Raw genomic sequence first — 25,326 nt, 5'->3', positions numbered from 1 at the left:
GACGCCCCGCCCCCGGCCTGCCCCGCGCCGCCCCTAAGCCTTCACGCCTGGCTCCGTCCCCGACGCCCCGCCCCCACCTCCGCACCACGCCCGCCCCTAAGCCCCGACGCCCCGCCCCTAGGTCCGGGACGCCACAACCCCGCCACGCCCCGCCCCTAAAGCCCGACGCCCCGCCCCCGGCCCGCCCAGACCCTTGGCCCCGAGCGGATGGCGCCTGCAGCGGGACGCTGGGCCCCCGGCCTGTGGCGGGCCTGCAACGGGCTCATGGCCGCCTTCTTCACGCTGGCGGCCTTGGTGCAGGTCAGCGCCCCGGCTCCCGGCGGCGGGCGGGTTCCCGGCACGCGGTGTGGACTGACCGGGCCGCAGGGTCGGGGGTCACGCCCCGGAGCCCCCGCCCCTGTCCCAGCGGAAAGCCAGGCGCGTTCCCGTGATCGCCCGCCCGCGTCCCGGAGCGGGGACCCAGCGCGGTTGAGGGCCCGGGAGAACCGTCTGGGGCGCGGGTACCCCTCAGGTCTGCCTTGGGACCCCCGATAAGGGCTTTCCTTATTCCTCAGACGGGGGCGCCCACAACACCGGTACTGTGTGCGCAGTGTGTGCGGCCCCCTTGCGGCGCTCAGCCAGAAGCCCCTGCGACCCCGCCCTCCGCTAGACTCTGTCCCCGCCGCCTGGCGCCGCGCCTGGCACCTAACAGGACTGGGACGCATCGAGGAGCAGACCAGATACGGGAGTGGGGCACGGGCCGTGCCTGCTAATGCCACACGTCCTGTCTTTCCAGGTGAACGATCCAGATGCAGAACTGTGGATGGTGAGTAAAAGCTGCTTCCTGCGTCCCAAAGAACCGTGGAGCCGTGCACGAAACACACAGGCTTGTTACCCGTTTTGTCACCCCTCCCGGCTCCATGTGCGGAAAAACTCAGAAATAAATTCTTTGTAAGCTCTTTTTCCTAAAGTGTCAGAGGGGAAGGGATCAGGGTAGTAATGTGTATGGGGGAGAGAACACAGAATTTTCCAGACACAGGGGTCCTTAGGGCAGTATTCCCTTTGCATAAAAATGGGCCAACTGAGGACACTTTTCTGAAGACACAGAGTAGACCCCCCAAGGTCAACTGAACCATTCCCCGTGAGTTTCTACCCAGACACTCCAACAAACATTTGACCAGAAAATGGCAGGCTTAGGGTCTGTGGTTCCTCTAATTCAGTGAGTTATATTTATAAAGAGTAATTCGAGCCCATAAAATCTACAGGATACATCTAACCAATGCTCTGGCTGAACTGTTCGGAGGAGGGAGAGATCGTCCACACGTTTCCTGAAATGTCCGAATCTTGCCCGGTTTCTTTCAAAACGGATACGCAAGACTGCAGTATCGCCAGCCAAGATGACTTTTGGCTTTGGAAGAATATTAGCAACAAATGAAAGTGTTTGGATTTGTAATGTGAAATCCCAGCCAGTCTTTTTAGTGCAGTGGAACTCCTTCTGATAGTGCTTATTGTCCAGATTCACATGCTCTCGCATCAAATCAAACTGCCTCTTCCTCAGCACGCGGGGCCATGTCCTGAGTTCCCTGCAGGCGACTCTCCAACACCCAGCTTAATGGTGAATTTCCAAAAGACTGCTAGATCTTTCCACCTGTATATCACACGAGCTCCTCAAACACCCCGAGGTCCTGCCCAGCATCTTTCCCTACAAAGCCCCCTCCTCCTCCTGACTCACCCATTTCTGTCAACAGCTGAATCATCCTCCGGGTCATCCTTGCTCCAAACCACATCTCAGTCCCTTACTACCACCTTTGAGAGCCTTTCAGAAAACAAAACGAAGAACAAAGCAATCCAACAGCGCCCCGTGTAGGTCTGACCGCTTATCTGTAGAGTCGGTATGTCACCTCTCACTTCACGCTTAGACGACATAACACCAACAGACAGCACGTCCCCGCAGACAGCCCTCCTTGCCAGGTTAGCCCTCCATCACCCCACGTGGACTCCTGTAATAGCTTCCCAATTCTTGGGGCTGCCTCTGATCTCTTCTGCTTCCCACGTATCGCTTCCTGCTTCAGAAACTTCCCTCGTTCCCCAAGATCCCTGAGTTACAACTCCCCAGGTTGGCACTCAACGCCCACCGCAGGATGGCTCCAACCCACCTTCCCAGCCTGGTCTTGGAAGCCCGATCCACCTGTAACACTTACTGTGCCTCGCCCCTGGGATTTCTGTGTGTCCTGCTCAAGCTTCAAAGTCTATCTCAAATGCTACGTCACTCAAATCTCTCTCCCTCTTTCCCATAGGTTCTAACCGTCCTTCCTTCAAACCTTTAACGCTAACACATTCTGCTTTACATTTGAGTTGGTTCGGTACATGCCAGCTCCCGGGAGAACAAGGACCACTTACTCCTTCTTCTTGGTATTCCTCAGGCAACCTAACAGAGCCTTCCTATGGCAGTCCTTCTGTATTGACCGTTGAGTGAAAGAAAGAATGAGTGGATGCAAACAGGAACCAGTACTACGTCCCTGGGCCTTGGGGGCTTGTACCTCACACCTGACTCACTTCCACGTCCCCTACTTCATCTTGTTCACGGAGGACTCCTGTATCAGGATGCATATAGGAGCAGATAACAGAACATCTGCCTAGCATCAGGTTATAAGAGTAGAGTATCTCACTTAACAAGAAGTCCAGAGGGAGCTGCTTAGCGGCCAACAACGTGATCAAAGACCCGGGCTCCCTTTCTTCTCTGCCATCTCCAGTGTGTGGGTGATATATTCTCTCATGTTCACAGAATGGCTGCTGCCGCTCCAGACATCATCCCCAGACAAGGGCATCCCCAGTAGGAAGAAGTAAGGCAGGAGCAAAATGATTTTTCCTCCTGTGCTTTCTTCCCTTTTATTGGGGAGGAAATGTTTCCCAGGAAGCCCTTCAGACAGGCTGCTAGTCACTGTGTGCATACCAACTTGGTTTATGGTCTGGGATCCATCCTGCTCGGTCAGCATCCGGGCATTATTGGTTGTTAAACGCTCTGGGTATCAGCCTTGCCCCTACAAGACTTCTTACTACATTTCATGGCGGGAGCATGATCACCCTAGCTGAAGAGGTGAGGAATATAAATTGGCTTTTTTGGCTTTCATAATGGCAGGTGGGCAAGGGAGAGAGACGCTAAGAACGAATGCCATGGGGCGGAAATTACCCACGTAATTTTCTCTCTTTGCTAACAGGTGGTGTACATGATCCCTGCTGTGCTGACCTTGCTTGTTGGACTCAACCCCCTTGTCACGGGTACGAACCCTGGATTCTGCAGGGTGATACAGCAGATCAGACTTCTTATAATAATGACAGACTCCCAGGAGAAACACGGGGCTGTCCAGGTCTTCTCGTTTCTGACGATGAGAGGGGCTAATTCTAATCTAGGTCACCCACACCATCTGCAGGCAAGTGTCACAAGGACCTGCCATACCAAGACCGTCTTTTACCAACTCGGAACGCAAGAGCGCTTATGCTCGTGGGCAACAGTGGTTCTGCGGGTTAGCCCGTGAGAGAGAAGGGCGTCAGTCACCGCGCCGATTTCTAAAGCCACCGAGCTGATAGAAAATCAGCAACAAAGTGCTAACCTGGTATCTCCAGAGTCAGTGGCAACCAGTGTCTATTATATGTTTACTCTTCATCAATATATGGCCGGCTACTCTATGTGGAGCAACGGTTTATAACATCCATACAAATGTCTAGGTTTTGCATTAATACGTATCACCCCCCCAGCCTCCCTCTGTCCTGTCGTGGTACCTACGACAATTTATTTCATGCTTTTTTATGTTTTCCCCCCACTAGGCTGTACGCCTCTTAAAAGTCGGACCATGTCTAGCCCATCTTTGCCCAAGCCCCGCCGAAATAAGGCCACGAATACGGTTTGGTACTTAATGCTTGCTGAGTGAATGGATGGCTGTAACACAGAGGCTTTATCATACATTTTGTAAACTGCTCCTTGGAATGAAAAAAAATACATATGTATACACACACACGTATATACATGTATTTTTTTTTCATTTCACATACATATATAAAATCTGCCAGGTGGGTATACATATAAAGAAATTCCCTTAAAATATCAGGTCTGTGTTGCCCGCAAGCTACCTACTTTGATGCGGGCAAAACATAGTCGCTTCACCTTTTACAGCCCCAAAAACTCAACGAACCTTCAGGTGGACAGTTTTATACCAAAAACCGTGTCTCATAACAAGAAAGAAATTACATTTTACTGTGTTTACTAACATTTTCTTATTAACAGGGACTGTTGGTCCTGACGGCTTATTCTTCTCTGTCGTGAAAACAGCTCCTTTGCCAGTGAGTCCTCAGGGTTCTCAGGGCCTTAGAATAAAGACCAGTGGCTCCCAGCTGGATGGGGAAAACTCGTGTCCCCTAGATGCACGCGCTCCTCGTACGGGCGCCGGGAACTCTTGTCCGCATCTTTAAGGTGCAGCGGTTTGGGCTCCATTAGTTGCCGGCAAGGAAAACACTGAACTCAAACGGGCTGTGAGCTCGAACGGAGACGTACTGGGGTACGTGACTGAAAGAAACGCAGGGGTGGTGCTCGCTTCAGGCACTGGCTCAGAACTCTCGGCACCTCTCTGTTCCACCATGTGCCGATGGACTTCAGTCCAGGGCCCCTCGTGGTAGCCCGGCAGGTCAAAGTTCACTTCTTCCTGCCCGCTCAGTCCAACAGAAGATAGGATCTGCTTCCCGATATCTCCACCGACGTCTCAGAATTGAGGTGTCGGCCCTGATTTGTCAGCTGTTCTTCTGGAGCCAAATCACCACCGCTAAAGGGATGAAATGCACTGAATAATCAAGCTAAGGTCCAGTTGTCTGGGACACACGGCCGGGGGGGTGTGGGAAGGGCAGACCCCCAAAGAAAATGAGGGTAGTCATCATAGAAAGGGCACATGTCCACTTAAGCTGATTATTACTGCTTTAACCTCTATGACATTCCTCAAGAGAAAACTTAAAGAAACCCCAGCTTTTTTTTTTTCTTTTTAAGTAAGCTCCACTCCCAACGTGGGGCTCGAACTCAGGACCCTGAGATCAAGAGTCACATGCTCCACCCACTGAGCCAGCCAGGCACCACCCCAGCCTTTTCCGAACGCTTTACCTGAAAGACTATGGCAGAGCAGATACAGAGAGGTCATGTTTCTCTGGGATGTGATTCCATGACTGACCGTGTCAGAATATCTATTTTCAGGCAACATCATTTGGAAGAGTATCTCTGCAATACACACATTCCTGTGTATCGTGTGGGCTGTCGGCTTGGCGGGCCACCTCTGGCTTCATTCACAACAGAACGTCTTACATGAGGAAGAAGGCAGGTGAGCAGTGACTTTTGCTCTTTGGAAGGGGTGGGGTAGAACTGAGAAAGCTCCTGGTCCTCCGCAACCCCTGATCTGCACCACGATGATTCAGCTCCCTCAGCCACACCCTCAGGAGCAGGGAAGGGATCACCTCCTTGAGAGGAGCCTGGAGAAGCTGAAGGAATGATGGAGCCAGGATTCACACCCAGCATTGCGCACCACATCCCGCAATCACTGCTAGAGGCGGTCAGCACATAGGTTAGGCAGTTGACCTCGGCTCCCTTATAATGAACGAGCCAAGGAAGCCGTAGTTAAGAGTCTGGTCGAACAAGGCGAAAACGCCATCAGCATTCTGATTTAGTTGTGGTTCTGGCCAAAATCTTACCTACAAGCGTGAGCAGCCACCTCAGAGGTCAGTATTTTAAGTCAACGTCCGTCAGCCTTGCCCTGCTAAGTCTCCTGTCATCTCCTCCCTTTGTCAAGGCCATCTGATCCGAACTTATCACCTCTTCCTTTGCTTCCTCCCACCCTTGACTCCTTGGCCTGTTGCATAGCCCCCTTCCCTTCCTGTCCATCCTACTGCTAACACCAAGAGTCAGAGACCTAGAAGTTACTCGTCCCTGGCAGGGTGCTTCTTTGCCCTAGGCCTTAATCCCTGGAAAACCAGAGAGCAAATCAGGTTGGGCTGAATCACCTCCACCAACTTCAGGCCCATGAGTTACTTCCGGTAACTTCCGGAGTTACTTCTGGCTTCCGGTGCCAGAAGTTGATCCCTCTAACACAGTGGTAAAGTGGTGCCTGTATGATCGATCTAGGATCGTTTCCCTGCTTGTACTCTAATCCTCCCCGTGACCTGAAGTGATTTCTGTGTTGTGCTGTTGTTCACTTAGAAGTTGAGGAGCAGTGATGGAGCTCACACCTGCCTCGTAAGACGAAACCTGTGTTCATATAAGGCTTTAAATTGTCTGAAAGAAGTAACTTATGACTCATGGCCAGACTTGAAAATATTCTGTAGATGCTACGTATCTTGGGGGAAGGTCATCTAATAGCAGCAGCTGGTGGTCACGGAGAGAAAGGGACGATTCACAGGTCATTTGCAGCTACTTCAAATATCTGAAATGTATGCTGTTTTATAGGGAACTGTTTGGTCTGGTGATTATCACAGCATGGATGAGCCTATGTCACAGTTCATCAAAGTAAGTTTTCAACTCGTTAGCTAAAATCAGATGTCTTGAGGACGCCCAGGTGTCTCAGTCGGTGGAGGGTCTGACTCTCGATTTCGGCTCAGGTCATGATTTCATGGTTCGTGGGATCAAGCCCCGCATCAGGCTCTGTGCTGACAGTGCGAAGCCTGCTTAGGATTCTCTCTCTCCCTCTTTTCCCCTCCCCCACCCATGCACCCTCTCTCTCTCTCAAAATAGATTAACTTTAAAAAAATGAACAAATCGCTTCAAAAATATAAACTAGCAAAACTGACACGAGAAGAAATACTCTAGGACAATTCCATAACTATTAAAGAAACTCTAGACCAGATGCCCTAACTGGAGAATTCTACCTAACATTTAAGGAAAAAATAATGTCAGCCTATAACAAACTCCCAGAGAACAGAAAAAGATGAAACACTTTACAATTCATGTTATGAGGACAGAATAACCTTGATACCAAAACTTAGCAAGAACATTAAAAAAAAAAAGAGAGAGAAGAAAAGAAATTACCCAGCAGCCTCACTCACAACCACAGATTAGAAAATCCTAAATAAAGCACCAGTAAATAAAATCCTGCAATATGTCACCCAACCACCGTCTTGGGTCCATTCTATGAACACGGTTTAACATTCAAAAACCAACCAGTGTTCTCTATCATGTTAACAGAATAAAAGAATAAATAAGCTCTCTTCTCAATCTATACAGAAAGGATACCTGGTAAAATTCACCATCCGTCCACAAGAGGTCTTAGGAAACAGGTGTAGAAAGGAACTAAAGCTGACCAATGGGATCTACACCAAAACCTGATACTCAGTGGCCAGCAGTTGCAAACTTGCCTTCTGAGATCAGGAAAAGGTGAGGTTAGCCACCATTACCACTTCCGCTCAACACTGTTCAAGCTAGTATCGTAGCCAGTCCGATAAGGCAAGAAAAAAATTAGAGGCACAACGACTAGAAAAGAAAAACGTTCGCTATCCGTGGGTAACGTGATTGTGTACACAAAAAAATCAAAAAGAATCTGAAAAGTTATTAGAGTGAGTTTATTAGCATGATTGCTGCCCACTAGGTGAATGTACTCAAATCAACAAGTCGCGGAAAATGGTGAAAACAAAGTTAACCATAAATAAGAACATCGAGAAATCAACTCCCTAGGAATAAACCTAGAGATAGGCAAAAGCTCTACAAATAAATCGACAAAACACTATGGGAGAGATTAAAGAAGACCTAAACAAGTGGAGGGATAAACCTGTACTGGGAAAAGGGTAAAACTAATGAAAATCTAGAAACAGGTCCATCCACGCACAGGTAGACCCTTGACTCCTGACCACGTGGCAGTACAGGTGCAGCAAAGAAAGGAAGACTTCTCAGCAAATCCTGCTGGATCAACGGAATGCCCATGTGGCCGAACTTTCCCCACCTGACTTTCATAAACAGCCGTTCCAGGTGGATTACAGATCTAATGTGAGAAACAAAACAGTGAGCCTTTTAGAGAAGATAACCCCAAATCCTCCCCAAGACCTTGGGGAGGAAAAGTTTTCTTAAACAGGATACAGAAATCATTAGGAAAAGATCAATTGTCACACTGCCTAATTAATCAGTGACTTCAGTTCCTCAAAAGACATCATAATAGGAGTGGGAAAAGCTATTTGCAACATATATAAACAACAAAGATGTGCACTAAGAATAAAGAACTCCTGGGGCACATGGGTGGCTCAGTTGGTTAAGCGTCCAACTTCAGCTCAGGTCATGACCTCACGGTTGGTGGGTTTGAGCCCAACCTGGGGCTCTGTGGTGACAGCTCAGCCTGGAGCCTGCTATGTCTCTCTCTCTGTCCCTCCACACCTCATGCTCTCTCTCTCAAAAATAAATAGACATTTTATAAAAGGTAAAAAATAAAAAAAAGAACTCCCACAAATCAATAAGCTATATTCCAATAAAAATTAAGAAAAAGTCCTATAAAAATGTGTTCACCAAATTCAACCTTTATATTTGTTTCCAAAGCAATCCATAAATGTTATTGGATTTTTACTGATAATCATTCCTGTGTGTCTTTATAGGAATCCAGTTGGTGGAAGAATTCAGTTGGCTACTGCCATTGTAATCGCTCTCTTCCCATTTCTCTCTTGGGTCTACATATACATAAACAAGGAGATGCGGTCCTCCTGGCCAACTCACTGCAAGACAGTACTTTAACTGAAGCCAAGAATCCCATTATTAAAATGAGTATTGTCAATCAATTTTTTATAAACCTGGTTGTAACAAGCCAATTTCCTAGGAACTTCAGGTAATCTCAGCTAATATTAGAGGTAATTAAAAAAAAAAATGCCAAGAACTTTCTGAGGATGTCTACGGTACAGCATAGAGTTGCATGGGACTGGTAAGAGAGGGGTCTGACATTCGATTGGGTCCCCGTAGAGTAGAAAAGGCCACAGAACAAAAGTGAAGAAATACAAATTCTGACTCAGCTTACCCCTGTCTATATGACTTGGGCAAATATATACACCTCCTGGCGGATATGTCTTCATCTGTCAAACAGGATTAAAACCAGATCTCCTACTTACTTAATACAGTTGCAGGGGATTAAAGTGGATAATATGAGAGCCTCCAAAATTACCAAGTGCTTATAAGGGGCTTACAGGGGATTAAAACAGAAGAAAACAGGGTTTCGGTGGAATGATAGAAACAGAGATTCAAGAGAGGGCTGTGCCCCGAAATGAACTCATTATACTGGACCCGTGCAGTGCAGTGAGCTCAATGATGCCCACGGAACGAGCACATCTTGGAAAGAAAGGAGAATTAGGTAGAATAAAGGAATTTGGGACCAGAAGAAAACAGAATATTCACTACATGGTAAATGAAAGTATGACCAAAATCGATAATTTTTTAAATGAATGTCAAAGGTAACCCTGGGGAGAAGACCATCTGGGAGCTGTACTCTCCAACCAGGTGACTTATGTTACCATAACCGTGGTGCGCACACACACGTGTGACACGGTGACATCACCGCGGTGCATACAGATGTCACATAACATGCTAACATAAGATGTAGCACTGAGCACTTGGAATGTGGCTACACTGAGGAAGTAAAATTCTACGTTTTTCACTTTAATCTTGTAACATGTCGATTCAGTTATTAGAAAAGTTAGCAATGTGTCTGGAACGCTTGTTTTGAGTGTGTTTGGAACAACATGGTTATGTGAATCTGCTTAATTCCAGTTTTTATATCTAAATATAGATGAAGTATTAACAGTGAAAATGTGGCGTCCCAATGGAGGGGTGCTAGTATAAAACACACGTGGGATTTTAAAGACATAGTACAAAAAGAGTATAAAATATTCTCATTGATTACACGTTGAAATATTTTAGTCATATTTGCATTAATATAAAATATATCATTAAAATTTGTCATCTGTTTCTATTTACTTTTTGAAGCGTGAATGCTTTTAAATTACTTAAATGGCTCACATCGTATTTCTGTTGGATGGCAATTTTGGGGGGTCAGCATCAAACTCTGGGGTCAAAATACCGTCTCACGACATTTAGGAAGTATTTCACTCAAAAGAATATTAGTACCAATTATGTATCAGGAGAGTGGAAATAAGTCTGTCCATTTGTCTACCTTTATAGCCTTTAATACAATATTAAGGATTCTATAAATACTTGTTAAAGGAGGCACGTATGTTTTGTGTTTGGTTTACACAGTGGTCACTGGACAAGCGAAATTCTCTTTTCAAGGTTTAGATGAGGGAAAAGGGAAAAAGAAAATCTTGTCAATTGTAAGCAACTGACGTGAAATTTATTTCAAGGTCAATAAAATACACATAAAGGATTTCAGTGCTCCAGTGCACACTTAGTTCGCATGAGATTGATGGTTTTTACACCTCTTTTGATGTCACTACCAAAGTTACACAGGAAGAAACGGATTTGTTTGCAAATCCTGTATAGGATCTATCAATCATCCAAGGAATGCCTGCTTCTGTGCTTAAAAGACAGTAATGTTCCAGTTTTTTAAAAAAGAAGTGACGTTCAAAATACACTTTCATCGTATATGCGGCCCCCATATCACTGTGAATTCTGTGAATACACGCAGCTCCTTTTAGGTCTCTGAGCACAGAAAACTTCTGGTAGGAGTGCTGCCTTCGGAAAGGCACTGAGATTGTTGTGAACTCTGTTTCTCCGCTGAATTTAAGCAACCTTAAGGTTTCTATTATCAGAGCCCCTGCCTTCCCGCCCATCTTTTCTCTTCCCCATCAGCCTCTCCTCCTGCGAGGACTGAGAGGCACCTGTAACCACACTTCCCCAGCTCAGAAACCTGACAAGCTCACTTCTAACTCCGGGCTCATCATTCAAGACTTCACAACACGGCCCTCGCCGGTCCTCTGCCTTCGCTATTTCTTGCCATAACCCCAGGCACCTTTCGGGGAGTCGACACAGCATTACTTGCCACTCAACTCAGCGTGCCCTTTAACCTCTGCTGATGCTCTTCTGCCTAACATCCCATCAAGACCCTTTTCCTCCTTCTTCAAGTCCTCCCTAATCCCGTGAAACAAAAGCGAACCACCCCCCCCCCGCTCCGCATTCCCAGGCCTCTCTTCACACATTTGTAACTACGGATGGTAAAGTAGGTGAATGCAGGGAGCGCATTACAGTCACCCTTCTGGTGGGCCGGATAACGGCCCCCAAAGATCGCCCGGTCCGACCCCCAGAGCCTGGGACTGTTACCTTGCATCACAAAGTAGACTGTGCACACACGATTAAGTTAAGGGTCTTGAGGTGGGGAGACGATCCTGGATCGGCCAGGGGGTGCCTCCCCGTAATCCCAGCCGTCCCGATGAGAGAGAGGGAGGCAGAGGGAGGCTTGAAGAGGCTGCACTGGTGGCTCTGAGAATGGAGGCTCTAGAAGCTGGGATACAGATTCTGCCGCAGAGACCCCCGAGAGGGCGCGGCCCTGACAACAACTTGAGCTTGGCCCAGGGAATGTGGTTTCAGACTTCCGACCTCCAGAAACATCAGATACGCGCAATCTAAGCCACCAACGTGGGGGTAATTTGCCACAGCAGCCACAGAACACGAACACACCCCTCGTCCCCAGAGCCCAGGCGCTCGGCAGGTGCACTCAGGCTGACTAGTGTCGGTGTCTTCTCGCTTGATGTTTCTTTAGGCCCTGACTCAAACTTGCTCCAAGCTTCAACGGTCCCGTTCGCCATCTAGTAAATGTTTCCGCAAAGAAACCTTAGCGCATGGGACAGCCGAGTCAACGTGCCCCATTCGTCTACACGGGGAGCGGAGAGTAAACTCATTCCCCCCTGCAGTCTCACACAGCACTAGCTGCTGCCCAGAGGGGCCACACCAGCAGGTGCACGGCTGTGCCGGCCCTTGATCCCGCTTTACTCAGAATCACAAGGGGACCGCGTGACTTCTCCGGAGGCCTTTCTCACGGCCTCGCGTGGAAGGGACCACACATTCACCTGTGAGACAACTTACTTTGTTTACAGGACAGGAATACAAGCCGATAAATGTACAAATATGTTGGGTATTCTGAGAAAAAAAAGTCCAAAGCTCATTCACACAGCAGGATACACAGAAAGAGTTTACCTGAGCTTATTTTATTATTACGAACGTTAAGTTACATGGTTAATACATGAATATATCCTCCTTGGTGTAAAAAAAAAAAAAAGAAAAAAAAATTCCAGATCAGGCTAAATGAAGTCTGTCTTGAGGACTCGACCACCCCCCTCAGTCTCTGCCCTGGTTTATTCACGCCGCCCGCATTCATTCTGTGTCCAGTTCTCAGCACCGGATCTGTTATCCAAAAACGACACGTCAGAATATCTCGTGAGCTGACGCGCACCGAGGCCACAGATCCGTTTTGTCGTGCAAAGAGAATACTAAGCAAGGAGCCTGAGGGTTCGGGGCGGGGGGAGATGAACAAAAACACAAAGCTCAGCCGTGCTCTCTCTCTCCAAAGGCAAACGAGATGAAACGCAGTGAGCCAGACTAACACCGGAAGGCGTTCTCCCTCTTATAATTCATGATCCTGTCCGGAACCCTGCCCCTCCCTTTCAACATCATCTTGTCAGAGTAGACATAAACGGTGCCAAAAGCCTGGCTGTCCGGCGCCGTCTCTATAACCCCTTCTAGGTTGACGTGGTGCACACCAAAAGGATCCTCGGAGTAGCCACCATCGTGAGTGTGACCGGCGAAGAAACACACGACACACCTGTGGGACCAAATGACGGCCAGCGCGTCTCTGTAATTCCAGGCCAGGCACACACTGTCAGAGGCCTCTGGGTAAATGGGAAGATGGCCTGTTAGTTAAAGAGAAGAAGAGTTATGAGCCGATTAGGAAATGTCTCTTTCATCAAAAGAAATGGCTAAAAGCTAGTACTCACGGGGAAGGAAAAAAAAAAAAAAACAAAAGCACGTTGCTACTTCTTCCAGATGGACTAAGACCAGAGAAAATCCACATACACGAAGAGCTGGCTAATCTACAGCCACATCTGTGCAGCGTAGACACAGGGAGACAGTCCGCATACACGGGGAGAGGCCGAACCCCTGAGCTCCCTACGCCCAGAGCGTCTGAAGACGCACAGACATGGAGAAACCCTGAGGGCGTCCGCAGAAGTCAGGCGGATGCTGTGCTGGAATCCGTCTCGCCGATTTCCTTAGACACGAGCGGCAGAGACGCAGAAAGAGGTACTCTCCTAAATGTAACCACAGTTCAGGGATGGGTCAATGGGTCATATGTCACTTACACAGACAGACACTCAGTGCGTTAAAATGGATGCACGCCACTATAAACACCTCCATGAGATCAAGGCAGTCGGAGCCATTTAACGGATGCGAAAAGCGAGGTAAAGCAGGGACTGAACACACGTGAGGCCACCCCGTCTGTCAGTCTGCAGCGTGGGCACAACAGCTCACTTCGCTTTGCTTCTTCCCCTTAAGTCACTTTCCTTTTCTGTTCCTGTAAACTGTTATTTTTATTCTGACATTTATTCTGAATTTTCGTTCTGTTTTGTTTCTATTTAGTTTGTACTATGGAGGATTAATAGCTCCCTAAAGACAGAGCCAAAGGCGTCCAAAGAATTTACGAGTGTGCCCACGCACGACACATGCCCACTCCTGAGGCCGTGCTAAGGGCTCAGGGTCCAGAGAGGCCGGGTGACCTTCCAGATCGAGAGACCTGGAAACACGTGACCCAGGGACCGTCTCCCCATCCCTGAGGCCCCAGGCTGCCGGAACCTCACCAGTCCTCCTCTTCTTCCTCCCTGCTCCACGGACGTTTCCATGAATTCTCACTCCCCGCTTCTTCCTGGGAGCGCCTGAACACTCGGTCCCTGGGTCCCTTCTCCACTCGCGCCTGATGCCTTGGCGATCCAGGAATCCACAGTTCCGACCGTCACGGGCACTCTTCCAAGTCCCTCGTGCTTACATCCCGCCCGGACTCCCCACCGCGAATTTCAGACTCAAACACCCAAACTGCTTCCTCAGCATCTCCAGTGAGTCTAGCGGCCTCTGAAACTTCACATTTCCAAACCCCAACTGCTGAATCCTCCGCCCAGAACCCCGTCCTGCTGCGGTGTCCCCACCAGATCTCGGCCACCAGCCGTGCCAGCCTTCCAAGACGCAGGCCAAATGGCCTGTGGGTACCCAAAATCAAAGCGAAGGAGCACGGAAAAACAAAAGCCAAGGGCTATCAGCCATTTTAAACTTTGCCATAGAGAACCTGATGCACTCGGTTGTTAAAGCTTCGTTCATCCGGTTTCTCAGCTTACAGCAACAGGCAGAAACCTAAGAGACGCTAACGGAGACAGGTGCCCTGAAGTAAAAACACAAGGGGGAAAGGAGGCTGGGGTGGGCTCTAGTCCCTGCCGAAACCACATGCTACCGAAAGAACCACGTTGCTTCATTTCTCTGTTTCCTGATCTTTGACACTGGCAGGTTTGCCGGCACGACCCGTAGGTCCCTTTCCGCGCCAGTGTCCTCGGGAAGTGACAGGGCCGGCCTGGCAGCGGGAAGCTGAACAGAGACAAGTCAACAATGAGACCGGCTACGGAGGAGTCAGGGAGTGTCGCGTCGCACCAATGACCCCGGGGCACCTTGTGTCCTCCCAGCCTGGAAGGACACTTGATCTAACGGTAGCCCCAACACCCCTGCTCCGTCTACGTGTTTTCCCACGGTGCAGGATCACCAAGTGAAAACCACACTTAGAGACATACGCGTTTCTATCGCCAGCTGTCAGAATAGCCCGTCGTTTCCGAGGGGTTTTCGTGTCCATGATTCCATGTGATACGACACTCAGAGAATCGGTCTGAAGGTTCCACGTTTACCCAGTCGCACAGCTCACGCAAACACCCGTGCACGGAACGGCGTCCCGTCCCTGGGACCCCGAGCACGGTCTTCTCAGCCAGTGCGCCGCATCAATTCTACAGCAAGGATGGAAACTCAGACCCCAGACCAAGGACACCTGCCATGCGCCAAGTCCAAATTCAGTTCTGTGCGTGTGCGCACACCTGCACCTCAGGTTCCTACAACCTACGACGACAGCAGTTCTGTAGAAGATGACTCTAAGCAGAAGCCCCGTAAATCTTATCTCCTTGCAATGACGCAGCAGACGCAGCTCCAGATGTGAAGTACTCACCGCCAGGTGCGTCCGTCACACCTGACACCCCAACACTCGACAGCCGATGCCTCTATCCAGCGGCCACAGTGCCTGACCGGCTGAGGTCTGGGGGGCGGGGGGGGGGGGTCCTGGACTGAATTTCGCACTCAGATGTTACAGTTGACCGTCAACAAAGGTTTGAACTGTGCGGGTCCACTTATACACAGATTTTTACAGGACTGTGAACGCACCTTCTCTTCCTTATGACTCCCTTAATGACATTTTCTTTCCGCTAGCTCACTTATTGTAAGAATACAGCGCAGAATGCACGTAACAGACAAAATATGTGTCAACCAACAGTTTACGTGACCCGTAAGGTTCCCAGCCAACAGGAGTCCACGTGTAGTTTAAGCTTCTAGGGAGTCACAAGTTACACGTGGATTTTCGACCGTGCAGGGGGCGGCACCCCATCCCCTGCGTCGTTCAAGAGTCAACTGTGCTACGTAAACCGATCCCCTGTGCTGAAATTCTACTTTAAAACCTAAAAGGCCGACTCCCAGGCACTAACATGTGGCAACATGTTTTTGTTATTTTACAGTTCTTTCCTGGCTCGGCTGTAAATGTCAATCTTATACTCAGGTTCTCGGGGTGGGGGGGGGGGGGGATGGAAGCATTCATTTCACAGCAAGAGGACATCACAACCGAAATACTACCAGTGCACTTTCGACCTAACTCTCCCGTCCTCCACGACGCTGGTGCAATCGAGCAACTGAAATACTTACTCACAATCACCACCTTTTCCTGGTTTGTGTCCGAGAAGGTGAGGACTTCGTTCAACCAGTTCAGCTGCTCTTGGCTGAATCCTCCATTGAACTGGACAAACTGGGGCTCAGACAGTCCTGAAATGAACGAGGTACGTTAGACCCATCAACGGCCAGTTTTCCCCTCATTTGGGCACTCGAACTCGGCTAACGTGGGGACACTTGCACCTTTCCTGAGGAATGTTGGGCAGCGGCTGACTTAAAACGGGGAGCCACGAGGCACAGGGCGAAGTACGGATGAGGCGCGCTGCACATGCTCCTCTGCTTCCCTCACTGGCCTCTTCCTGTGTCCTGATGCCCAAGGCTCCCTGTGCCGGGCACCTTCCCATCCGTCCCCCACTCCGTCCCCAACACTCTGCCCACCCCGTGCTTCCCAAGGACGACTCCTTCCAACCGTCCAGGTTTCCACTTCCATGTTTTTCTCTCTGGAGAGGCCATCTCCTCTGACCACTGAAGCTAAAACAGTACGCGATCCTTTTCTTTAACACCCTACGTGATTTTCTCGGTAGGATTTATCACCGTGGAAGTAATTTCATTTGTTTCATTTATTCCCGGTCCCGCCCACCGTGTCTCTCGTTTCCTCCACTCAATCCACTAAAAAGAAAGGGGATGCTGTCAGCATGGCTTATGGCTCTGACTAGCTAGCCCTAGAAAAAGGGCCTGGCCCAGAAGAGACATTCAGACATCCGTGAAACGCATCTGCAACCAACTGCAACCAATGCACGTGCCATGGGGCTTGTGAGAAATCCTGACCTGAACGACGGCGACGATATACTTTTACCTTAACCATCCATCTTCCTGCTGAATAAAAGGTGGCTGAAGTTTAAAGACAATGTATTAGATTCTCAGCTCAAAGGAATAATTCACCTTGAGGACTATTCAATTCCGAGTTTGGATTGTGACCCTTCAGTATCTTCAGACACTGCTGGTATTTTGCAGAGGACTGATCCACACCCAAGACGCTCAAGTCGTAAGCATCCAGTAAAATGAACCGGAATTGAGGGAACGGTACAAAATGATAAGCATAGTAGTTCTCTGAAGGCACGGTCTCGGGATGGTGCACGATCTGGTCTTCCAGAAACTTTGTGTTAAGTTTAGAATTCGTTAAGTAGTTTCTGCTGAAGTTATAGAACTCATGGTTCCCCCATGTATGATGAACGGGAACTTTAAGCATCTGGAATGTGTTCATAACAAGTTCCAGCGACTTTTCAGAGGCTTTATACTGCGCGTTATATCCGTCAATGATGTCTCCAAGCTGAAGTACACAGCGGGGCGGGCTGCCTTCTGTATTCCAGTGCTCGATAGCACCTTGTAAGTGGAGCAGACTGTGTCTGTAGTATCGCCGTCTGTTTCCTTGGAAATTATAGCCATCTTCTAAGTCAGCATACTGAATATCTGCTATAACTCCAAAGGAGAAGAGAAATTCTGAAGTCTCACTCACTGGTCCAGGACCGGGCTTATCATCCATAACCTCCACACGGCTTTCTAAAACAAACAAATAAAACAAAATAAAGTAAAAAAGATATCCACGTTATAAACATCTTAGTCTTCTGAATAGGCTGAAGAGAATGGTGAAGTGAATGTTAAGAGTTAACCTGCCGGGCCATGGTAGAGAGAAAAGTGCAGGGGTCTTAAAGTCAAACGGTCTTGGGTCCAAACCAACCGTCTTTGAAACGGTTCCTTTCCCTCATTGTAAAATACATGATCATCTCTATTCTTCACAAGAGTAACAATTAACAAAAGGGTATTATCCTATCATGAACAGGCATTCTAATTCCAGGAAAGTCAGATTCACATCCGACAGAATTGGTCATTTTACACACAGACACACGCACAGTACTTTCTTCCACAAAAAACCAAAATAATTCTATCAAAATGCCAGAACTCTTTTTTTCAGAAAGTTGTATATTACACTCATTCATTGCACTCGATATGTTAGATTCCCTTCTAGGTTATTTTTATGTCAGGCTGAATCTTTTCTTTGGTGGCCACACCACTTGAAATAACTTTCTCGTATTTTACACCTGGAATAACAGGGAGAGGAAATAAAGGTATGAGAGGAATCATTTTAAACAAACAAAATCCAGCACAAAAACTGTAATATTGATGTGACTATCTCCATTTCTGAGAAAACGCTCCTGGTTCTTCAATAGTTGGATTCTCATCTGAACCAGTTTTCAACCTGAGGATTAAGTAGCCTGGCCCCACAACCAAAATGGGAACTACATAATCTTTTCTTCTCACATGTGATCTGTGCCCTCCCTCACTAGCCAAGAACAAGGGATTTAGACCTGAAAACCTATGATTTTATTAGATTGTTTATAACCTAAATTTAGAATCATTTGTAACACCTTAAAAGAGCCAAGAACACTAAAACTTAAAATAAAAATCAGGGGCGCCTGGGGGACTCAGTCAGTTAAGCATCCGAATTCAGCTCAGGTCATGTTTTCACAGTCCGTGAGCTCAAGCCCCAGTCTGTGCTCTGGAGCCTGGCGCCTGCCTGCTTTGGATTCTGTGTCTCCTCTCTCTCTGCCCCTCCCCCACTCACACTCTGTGTGTGTGTGTGTGTGTGTGTGTGTGTGTGTGTGTGTGTGTCTCAAAAGTAAACATTAATTTTTTTTTTTTTTTTTTTGTAAATCAAAGGCTATGGTCCTAAATCTACTCTTATTCTTATTGACTATTCTTATTCTAAGTCTACAGTAATAAACTGCGCTGTGATATCTAAGTTTATGAAGGCCTAGTTGTTTCTAAAACAACAAATCCATTTGGAATTTCTAAAATTACTTTCAGACTCCTGGTCCCACTATGGCTACTGGGTCCTTTGAACCATCTACAATAGGTGGAAGTCTTAGTCGACAGATCGCTGCTGTCAGATGTGAAGGGGACCCTCCGCAGTCAGCAAAAGGGCGGGACTTCAATGTGGCTTGAGGAGGACGGGCCTTTATTCCGAAACTGTCGTTCACGAAGGACACGATTCTACCTGACCCACCCAATGGGAGCTTCCGCTACTTTCTTCCTTATTCTGGTTGGTGGAACTATAGCCCTAACACAGGCAAAGCAGCACTAGAAAGATGGCAATCCTGAAAACTGGCTTGGTGTCCTTACACTTTTTTTTTCTTCTCACATGCTCATTGCTTCCTGCAGTCCTCATCCGAAAATCCCAGTAGATAGCAAGGCAGTCAATATGTGTGGGGGTGGGTCAGATCATCTCATTTGAAAGGTGAAGAACTCAGATACAATAAATCTACAACTCCTCCAAATCTGATGACAATCCGTAGTCATACTAGGTTTCAAATATTTGTGACTCCAAGTACGGATTAATGGAAGAATCCAACCAGAAGGTAAGTGAGTAAATGTATCCCTGGAGCGTTATTACCAAAGCTTCAGAGAAAACGATTTCTGGGAACGCTGTTCTCCCTTGCCAGAAAAGCCTCTTTGTTTTTGTGTTTACGCTCAGAAGTTTTAAGGTGATAATTGGTATGGTAGATCTCCTAGAGGGAGCTTTTAGTCCCAATTAATTTGATCTTCTCCAGAGACAGCTATCATTTTTGCCTGCCTACCCAGTATTCATTTCCTGTTCTTGTGGTTAACAGCACCCCCGTCTCTTTAGACATCTACACAAATCCTCACTCTCAGCGCACGTGGTGTGGCCTTCCCTTGCTGGCTGTGGAAGCGTCCCTCTGGTCGGTCAGGGGCAAGCACGTGACCCAGGCCGAGTTAGCCAGCACCAGCTGCGTGCGGGACTGTTGCTGGAGTTACCAGCCCAACTACCAGAACTATGGTGTGAAGCTGACGGCGAAGACTGGAGCTGCTGGGGAAGGCGACCTGAGAAGACCCCCAACCCAGATGGGAGCAGACCGGAATGATGGAAAGAAGTCAAGTTCCTGGAAACATTAGTTGAATGCCTGTACCCACCTGTCCCTGCTTGATCGTTTCGTTCTATCAGCCATTAAATTCTCCTCTCAGTAAATCCAAACAGAACTGGCTCTAAGGTCCCATCAGATACACCTTCCACTGGAATACAGTTTAGAGAAACTCAAGGGCAAACTAAGATCTGCGAACCTCTTAATGAAAATTAAGCAGTGTGCAGAGAAGCAGCAGGGGCCACACACTTGCAAACAGTAGCGTGTTCTGCGGTAGAAAGGAGACGTGTAATGTCAAAGACGTAGAGCTTTTAAAAACAAGGCTGGGGCGCCTGGGTGGCTCAGTCGGCTAAGCATCCGACTCTTGATCCCAGCTCAGGTCTTGATCTCAGGGCCATGAGTTCGAGCCCCGCACTGGGCTCTGTGCTGGGCGTGAAGTCTGCTTTAAAAAAAAAGAAAAGAAAAGAAAAGAAAACAAGGCTAAAGACAGGGGAATACAATTTTATGAAATAAAGAAATTATTTTGAAAACCAGAAATGAAAATTGCTACTGCAACCTGTTAGGAGAAAGGCATGAAGCAGGGGGTAGGGGCCAGGCCACATGCAGGGAAGGACTGTTAGGGTCAGAGGTGAGTAAGGCGGGTCAAAAAGAAAAACCCCGAGTGGGCAGGGACTGACCCAAGAAACTAATTCGACGTCTTTTACAGTCTGGCCCTACAAGATGCCTGGAGCTCAGAAAGACTGCTCCTGGTGGACAGAGAGATAAAAAGCTCACACGCCTCCGGTGGGGAAACTAGGAATTACTAAACACGCCAAGGGCATGAAAGTGTTTCAGAGTGGGCTCCATGGCCTCCGGCCTCCGCCAGAAACACACAGAAGTGGGTGAGTAAAGGGTAACTGCTGAAGTGAGCAATGGACACGGGAGGTTTACTCTCTCTACTTTTCTGCGTGTTTCTAAATGCCTGTAAGGTTTTTTAAGAGTATTTGTAGAGAAGATCAAGTCTAGACGGATTAGAAGACCTAAGGAAATAATGTGCTCTTGAAAAGAAAGGAAAATCAAGTGGGACTTTGTTCTGAAAGTTTGGACCGCACACCACCATATGTGACATTACCAACGTTTTAGTTACCGGGCAGCAGGATGGCTGCTGAAGGCTCTGGAACTGAAGACCTGGAAGTTAACTGTAGGCCCAGTTTTTCCCGGAGCCAGATAACCCTCATCAGCACTTGTGAGATTCAACTCACTTATAATGCACGGCAATCCACCTTGTAAATCACAAAGTACTGCACGCCGTTTTTTAATTATCTATCAGAAAATATATCTGTCTAGTGAACCTCAAAATAACCAAACTACTGCAGCTTTTTATAGATCAGAATACAGTAGAAAACTCTACCAGGTTTTCAAAAACTTTATTAGTAAATTCCTACAAAAACTCCTTCAAATAGTCATGGTGCAGGATACACAGGCAGCATTTTGTGAAAACCTCCTTAGGCATGAAAGATTTTTAAGAACAGGAAGAAACGGGCACCTGGTGGCTCAGTCAGTTAAGCATCTGACTTTGGCTCAGGTCATGATCTCACAGTCCATGGGTTCAAGCCCCGCGCCAGGCCCTGTGCTGACAGCTCGGAGCCTGGAGCCTGTGCAGATTCTGTGTCTCCCTCTCTCTCTGCCCCTTCCCCACTCGTGCTCTGTCTCTCAAAACTGAATAAACGTTAAAAATTTAAAAAAAAAAAAAGAAAAGAAAGAAAAAGAGAGAGGAAGACGCCAATGTGAAAGGACTACATACCATAGGACTCCAAAGATATGACATTCTGGGAAAGCAGGACCATGGAGACAGTAACGAGATCGGTGGTTGCCAGGGGTCAAAGGGGAAAGAGGGATGAACAGGTGGAGCACAGAAGATTTTAGGGCAGTGAAGCTATTCTGTATGCTACCATATTAGAGAATACCTGTCATTATTTATTTGTCAAAATCCAGGGAATATACAACACCAAGACTGAACCCTAATGCAAACTATAAACACTAATTATGATGTGTCAAGGTAGGCTCATCATTTGTAGCACTCTAGGGACACCTGGGTGGCTCAGTCGGTTAAGCCTCTGACTTCAGCTCAGGTCACGATCTCGCGGTCCGTGAGTTCGAGCCCCGCGTCGGGCTCTGTGCTGACAGCTCAGAGCCTAGAGCCTGCTTTGGATTCTGTGTCTCCCTCTCTCTCTCTGCCCCTCCCCCGCTTGTGCATGCACACGCTCTCTCTCTCTCTCTCTCTCAAAAATAAATAAGCATTTAAAAATTTAAAAAAAATCAGGAAGAAATATCTCAGAGATGCTTATTTTCTGGAAACTTGCTACAAGATGATACGAATAAAACTTCAGTAATATGAGCGGCAGAAGGGTGAAGTTCCATGTCGAAGTCCCTCAAGCATCTATGATGAACTTGCGCATGAAGACAGCCCTACACTATTGTCAAAGGAAACCAAAGCAGTGGGCAAAGAAGTCCAGATATTAATAAGGAGAGACCGGCAAGGGGAACCACTGTGATAGAGACACTCAGAGGCTAAGCCAGAAGCATCTTAGAGAAGAAGGCAGGTGGAGTCAGCAAAGTTTTTATATGCAGAGCCCATGGGATGGGTGGCTGTGGAAAGAAAAGGCGGGGGGGGGGGGGGGGGAGGTGAGCAGTCTGAGCATTTAATTGTGCTAAATATTACAGTAACAGAAAAGCTGAGGCTGGAAAGGTTTGTGGCTAGGCACATGGGGCGGGAATCTGGACCTGAGATGAAGTGAACAAGTTACAGTGCTGGGAGCTATGGGGGATGAGCTTAGGAACCCCACCCCCACCCCGGGCTTACGCCAATGGGTTAACAATGCTTAAAGAAATACAAAGCCATTAAAATGCTCAAACCTGAGTTTGGGTAAACCAGATTGGCACCCCGAGGATAAGGAGGCACAAAGGTGCCAGGACTAGGGAGGTGCAAAGGCACCCCAAAATAGAGAGGGGGTGCAGAGCCCCCAGAATGGAGAGGGAGGGACAAAGTCCTGAAATAGAAACGGTGCAAAGGTGCCCAGTACACAGGTATATGAAATAAACAAGATTAGATATTCAAGGTGGAAGCACTCCAGTTTAGTCCTATGGCAGAAGCTGCTTTCACAGGGGGATAGGGCCAGGTTAGGTAAATTGGACAATGGACCCCACGCTGCAGGCAAAGCAGCCTGGAGCATAGACGGTTAACAAAAGAAAAGGTGCCTTGTCAACCCTGAGGTTATTCCTCCTACCTGTCTCATCCCCTAGGCTAGCCAAGATAAACAGAGGTCCTGCCTCCTGTCTGCTGTAAACAACCTTCCTCCCAACTTCCCAGCGCCTGGATTTTGTTTTGTATTAACCCAAACCCCCAACCCCGAATATCCTTAAGACCCCCTTTCCCTCACGCCCACAAGTTAACATTCACAGATTCATTGTCCCTTTGTGCACGTCCATCACCACATTTATAAGCCTTCTGATCCTAATAAAAGCGGGGAAGACCTTTGTTCGGGGCTCTTGTCTTTTCCCAGATATTAGCCATCTCTCACTTTAATCCTGTGTCCGCTCTTTTGCTGGCCAAAAGAGAACTTTAGACTTAGAGTCAATGACAGGGAGCCACACAAAGTCAGGCTAGTCCTGTCCTAGTCAAGACAGCCTAACATTAGGTCAAGCACAAAATCTGATCAGCCCGGTCGCTACTGATAGAACAAACGTTAGATGATATTACCTAGGTCCCGTCTCCTTCAAAAACAGTATCTAAATTGAAAGGGGAAAACTCATTTGCTGATCTCCATGGTTTAAAAGTCGTAATAAAAGCGACAGGTTTACACCAGAAAACTTCTTAGGGATCTTTTAACACTAGAGTTTCACGGGTCCATAAAATCAGGTTTAGAAGTGTGATGAGCAATTCATCCCACATATACTTTTAAAACACCTACTTTGAGTCAAGAATGGTTTTAGAAATGAGTATTTTATTTACTATTATAAATGTAATAAGAAATAGTTGTAGGGGCACCTGGGTGGCTCAGTCGGTTGAGTGTCGACTTTGGCTCAGGTCATGATCTCACAGCTCGTGAGTTTGAGCCCCCGCCAAACCGCTACAGTCAGCACAGAGCCTGCTTCGGAGTCTCTGGCTCCCTCTCTCTCTCTCTGCCCCTCCCCTGCTCATGCTGTCTCTCTCAAAAATATATAATAAAAATAAATAAGTAATTTTTTTTTACTTAAAAAAAAAAACAGTTGTAAAAAAATGCTTTGATAAACAAATTAAGAATAAAGCTATTGAAGGAATCACTTTGGCAAACACAATTTAACAGACCAGCCAAAAATAACACTGAATTTTAAGCTATATGATCGACATACTTAACATACAAAGGAGCAATTAAAAAAGATAAACAATAATTTTGTGTGCTCCTTGCCTGAGTTAGCAAGCTGTTACTGAATCTTTTTGGCAATTTGTGGGAAAACTCCTTGGGAAAACAAATACACAGAAATAAGACGATTAAAAAAAAAAAAAAAGTTACCCAAGGGCAATCTCAGAACAGAAAATTTTACTTTGAAAATGATCTGAAGTGCACCGTGTACTTGGAGCGGAACTTCCAGAAAATCCCAGTTCGACTCCAGAGGCAAGAAACTCAGCCATCACCGGGCTCCAACTTGACCGTCCTGGGCCAGCGGTGCGGGCTCGAGGACACAGCCTGCCCCAGTCCCCCAATCACTGGGACACGAGCTGCTTCTGCTCACTGGAAGCTCGCTGACAAAGGCCACGCGGGAGTGTGACCTGAAGTTAAGGAAGAGAATTGGGCATTTTCCAGTGTTTTGCCAATCCAGTGGGGTGGGAAGGCGTCAAGAGTGCAGACGCGAAGAGATTAAGAAGGCAAAGAGGGTGTGAGGGTGTGTGTGTGTGTGTGCGCGCGCGCAAGCTGTACCTCCGCGAGCACGGGAGGCGCAGGGATGCTCCGTGCCGTGAACGCGGGCTGCCCCCCAAGGCAGGGGGTCCCAGGTGAGGACCTCACCCGCCAGGCTGAACCCGGGAACCGAGGCGGGGAGGGACGTCGGCGAGAGCACCCTGGGACGCGGGGGCCCAGCGGGCTGAGCCAGAGCCGTGGCTCCCAGAGAGGTGACATCGCGGCGAGGGGACGACTGCGGGCGCCCGGCACTCCTACCCCACCGCGGCCGCCCCAATTACCCCGACAGGTCCGCCTCCACACTGGGGGCGCAGCGCAGTCAGAGCCCAGCGGCTCCCCGCCGGCGTCCAGGAGGACCGGGGCTCTACGGGCGGTGACTGCCGCCACGCCCCCGCCGCGCGGCCCGGACGCCGCCGCAGCCTCCCGCCCCCGGTCGGTCGGCCGCCCGCCCGCGCCGCGAAGCCCCCGCCCAGCCCCGGCCGGACCCGCCTCCAGCCGCAAGGAACCACCTACCGCGCGGCGGGTCCGCGGCCAAGTCCTCCCGGGCTACCGGCTCGGCGACCTCGCCACCAACGAGCGGAGCGGAAAGAGCGGCCCC

At 48.3% G+C, this 25,326-nt stretch overlaps 2 protein-coding genes across 2 annotated transcripts; one reads left to right on the top strand and one right to left on the bottom strand.

Moving 5' to 3' along the window:
* Positions 1-207: 207 nt before the first annotated feature.
* Positions 208-10,195, top strand: TMEM220 (transmembrane protein 220). The gene is made up of 6 exons (XM_030295100.1): positions 208-300; positions 776-805; positions 3,198-3,258; positions 5,213-5,336; positions 6,455-6,514; positions 8,581-10,195. The coding sequence occupies exons 1-6, from the start codon at positions 208-210 to the stop codon at positions 8,714-8,716; spliced, it is 504 nt and encodes a 167-aa protein (XP_030150960.1). The 3' UTR covers positions 8,717-10,195.
* A 1,915-nt stretch (positions 10,196-12,110) lies between these two features.
* On the bottom strand, positions 12,111-25,309 carry ADPRM (ADP-ribose/CDP-alcohol diphosphatase, manganese dependent). Its single transcript, XM_032595721.1, has 4 exons — positions 25,242-25,309; positions 16,817-17,434; positions 15,911-16,027; positions 12,111-12,831 (listed from the first exon to the last, which is right to left on the bottom strand). Exons 2-4 carry the CDS (start codon positions 17,415-17,417, stop codon positions 12,521-12,523), a joined length of 1,029 nt encoding a protein of 342 aa, XP_032451612.1. The 5' UTR covers positions 17,418-17,434; positions 25,242-25,309; the 3' UTR covers positions 12,111-12,520.
* Positions 25,310-25,326: the final 17 nt, after the last annotated feature.

Source organism: Lynx canadensis, chromosome E1, assembly GCF_007474595.2.
Source record: "Lynx canadensis isolate LIC74 chromosome E1, mLynCan4.pri.v2, whole genome shotgun sequence".
Lineage (NCBI taxonomy): Eukaryota > Metazoa > Chordata > Mammalia > Carnivora > Felidae > Lynx > Lynx canadensis.
The sequence above is the reverse complement of the archived record's forward strand: the minus strand, read 5'-3'. Positions and strand labels throughout refer to the sequence as shown.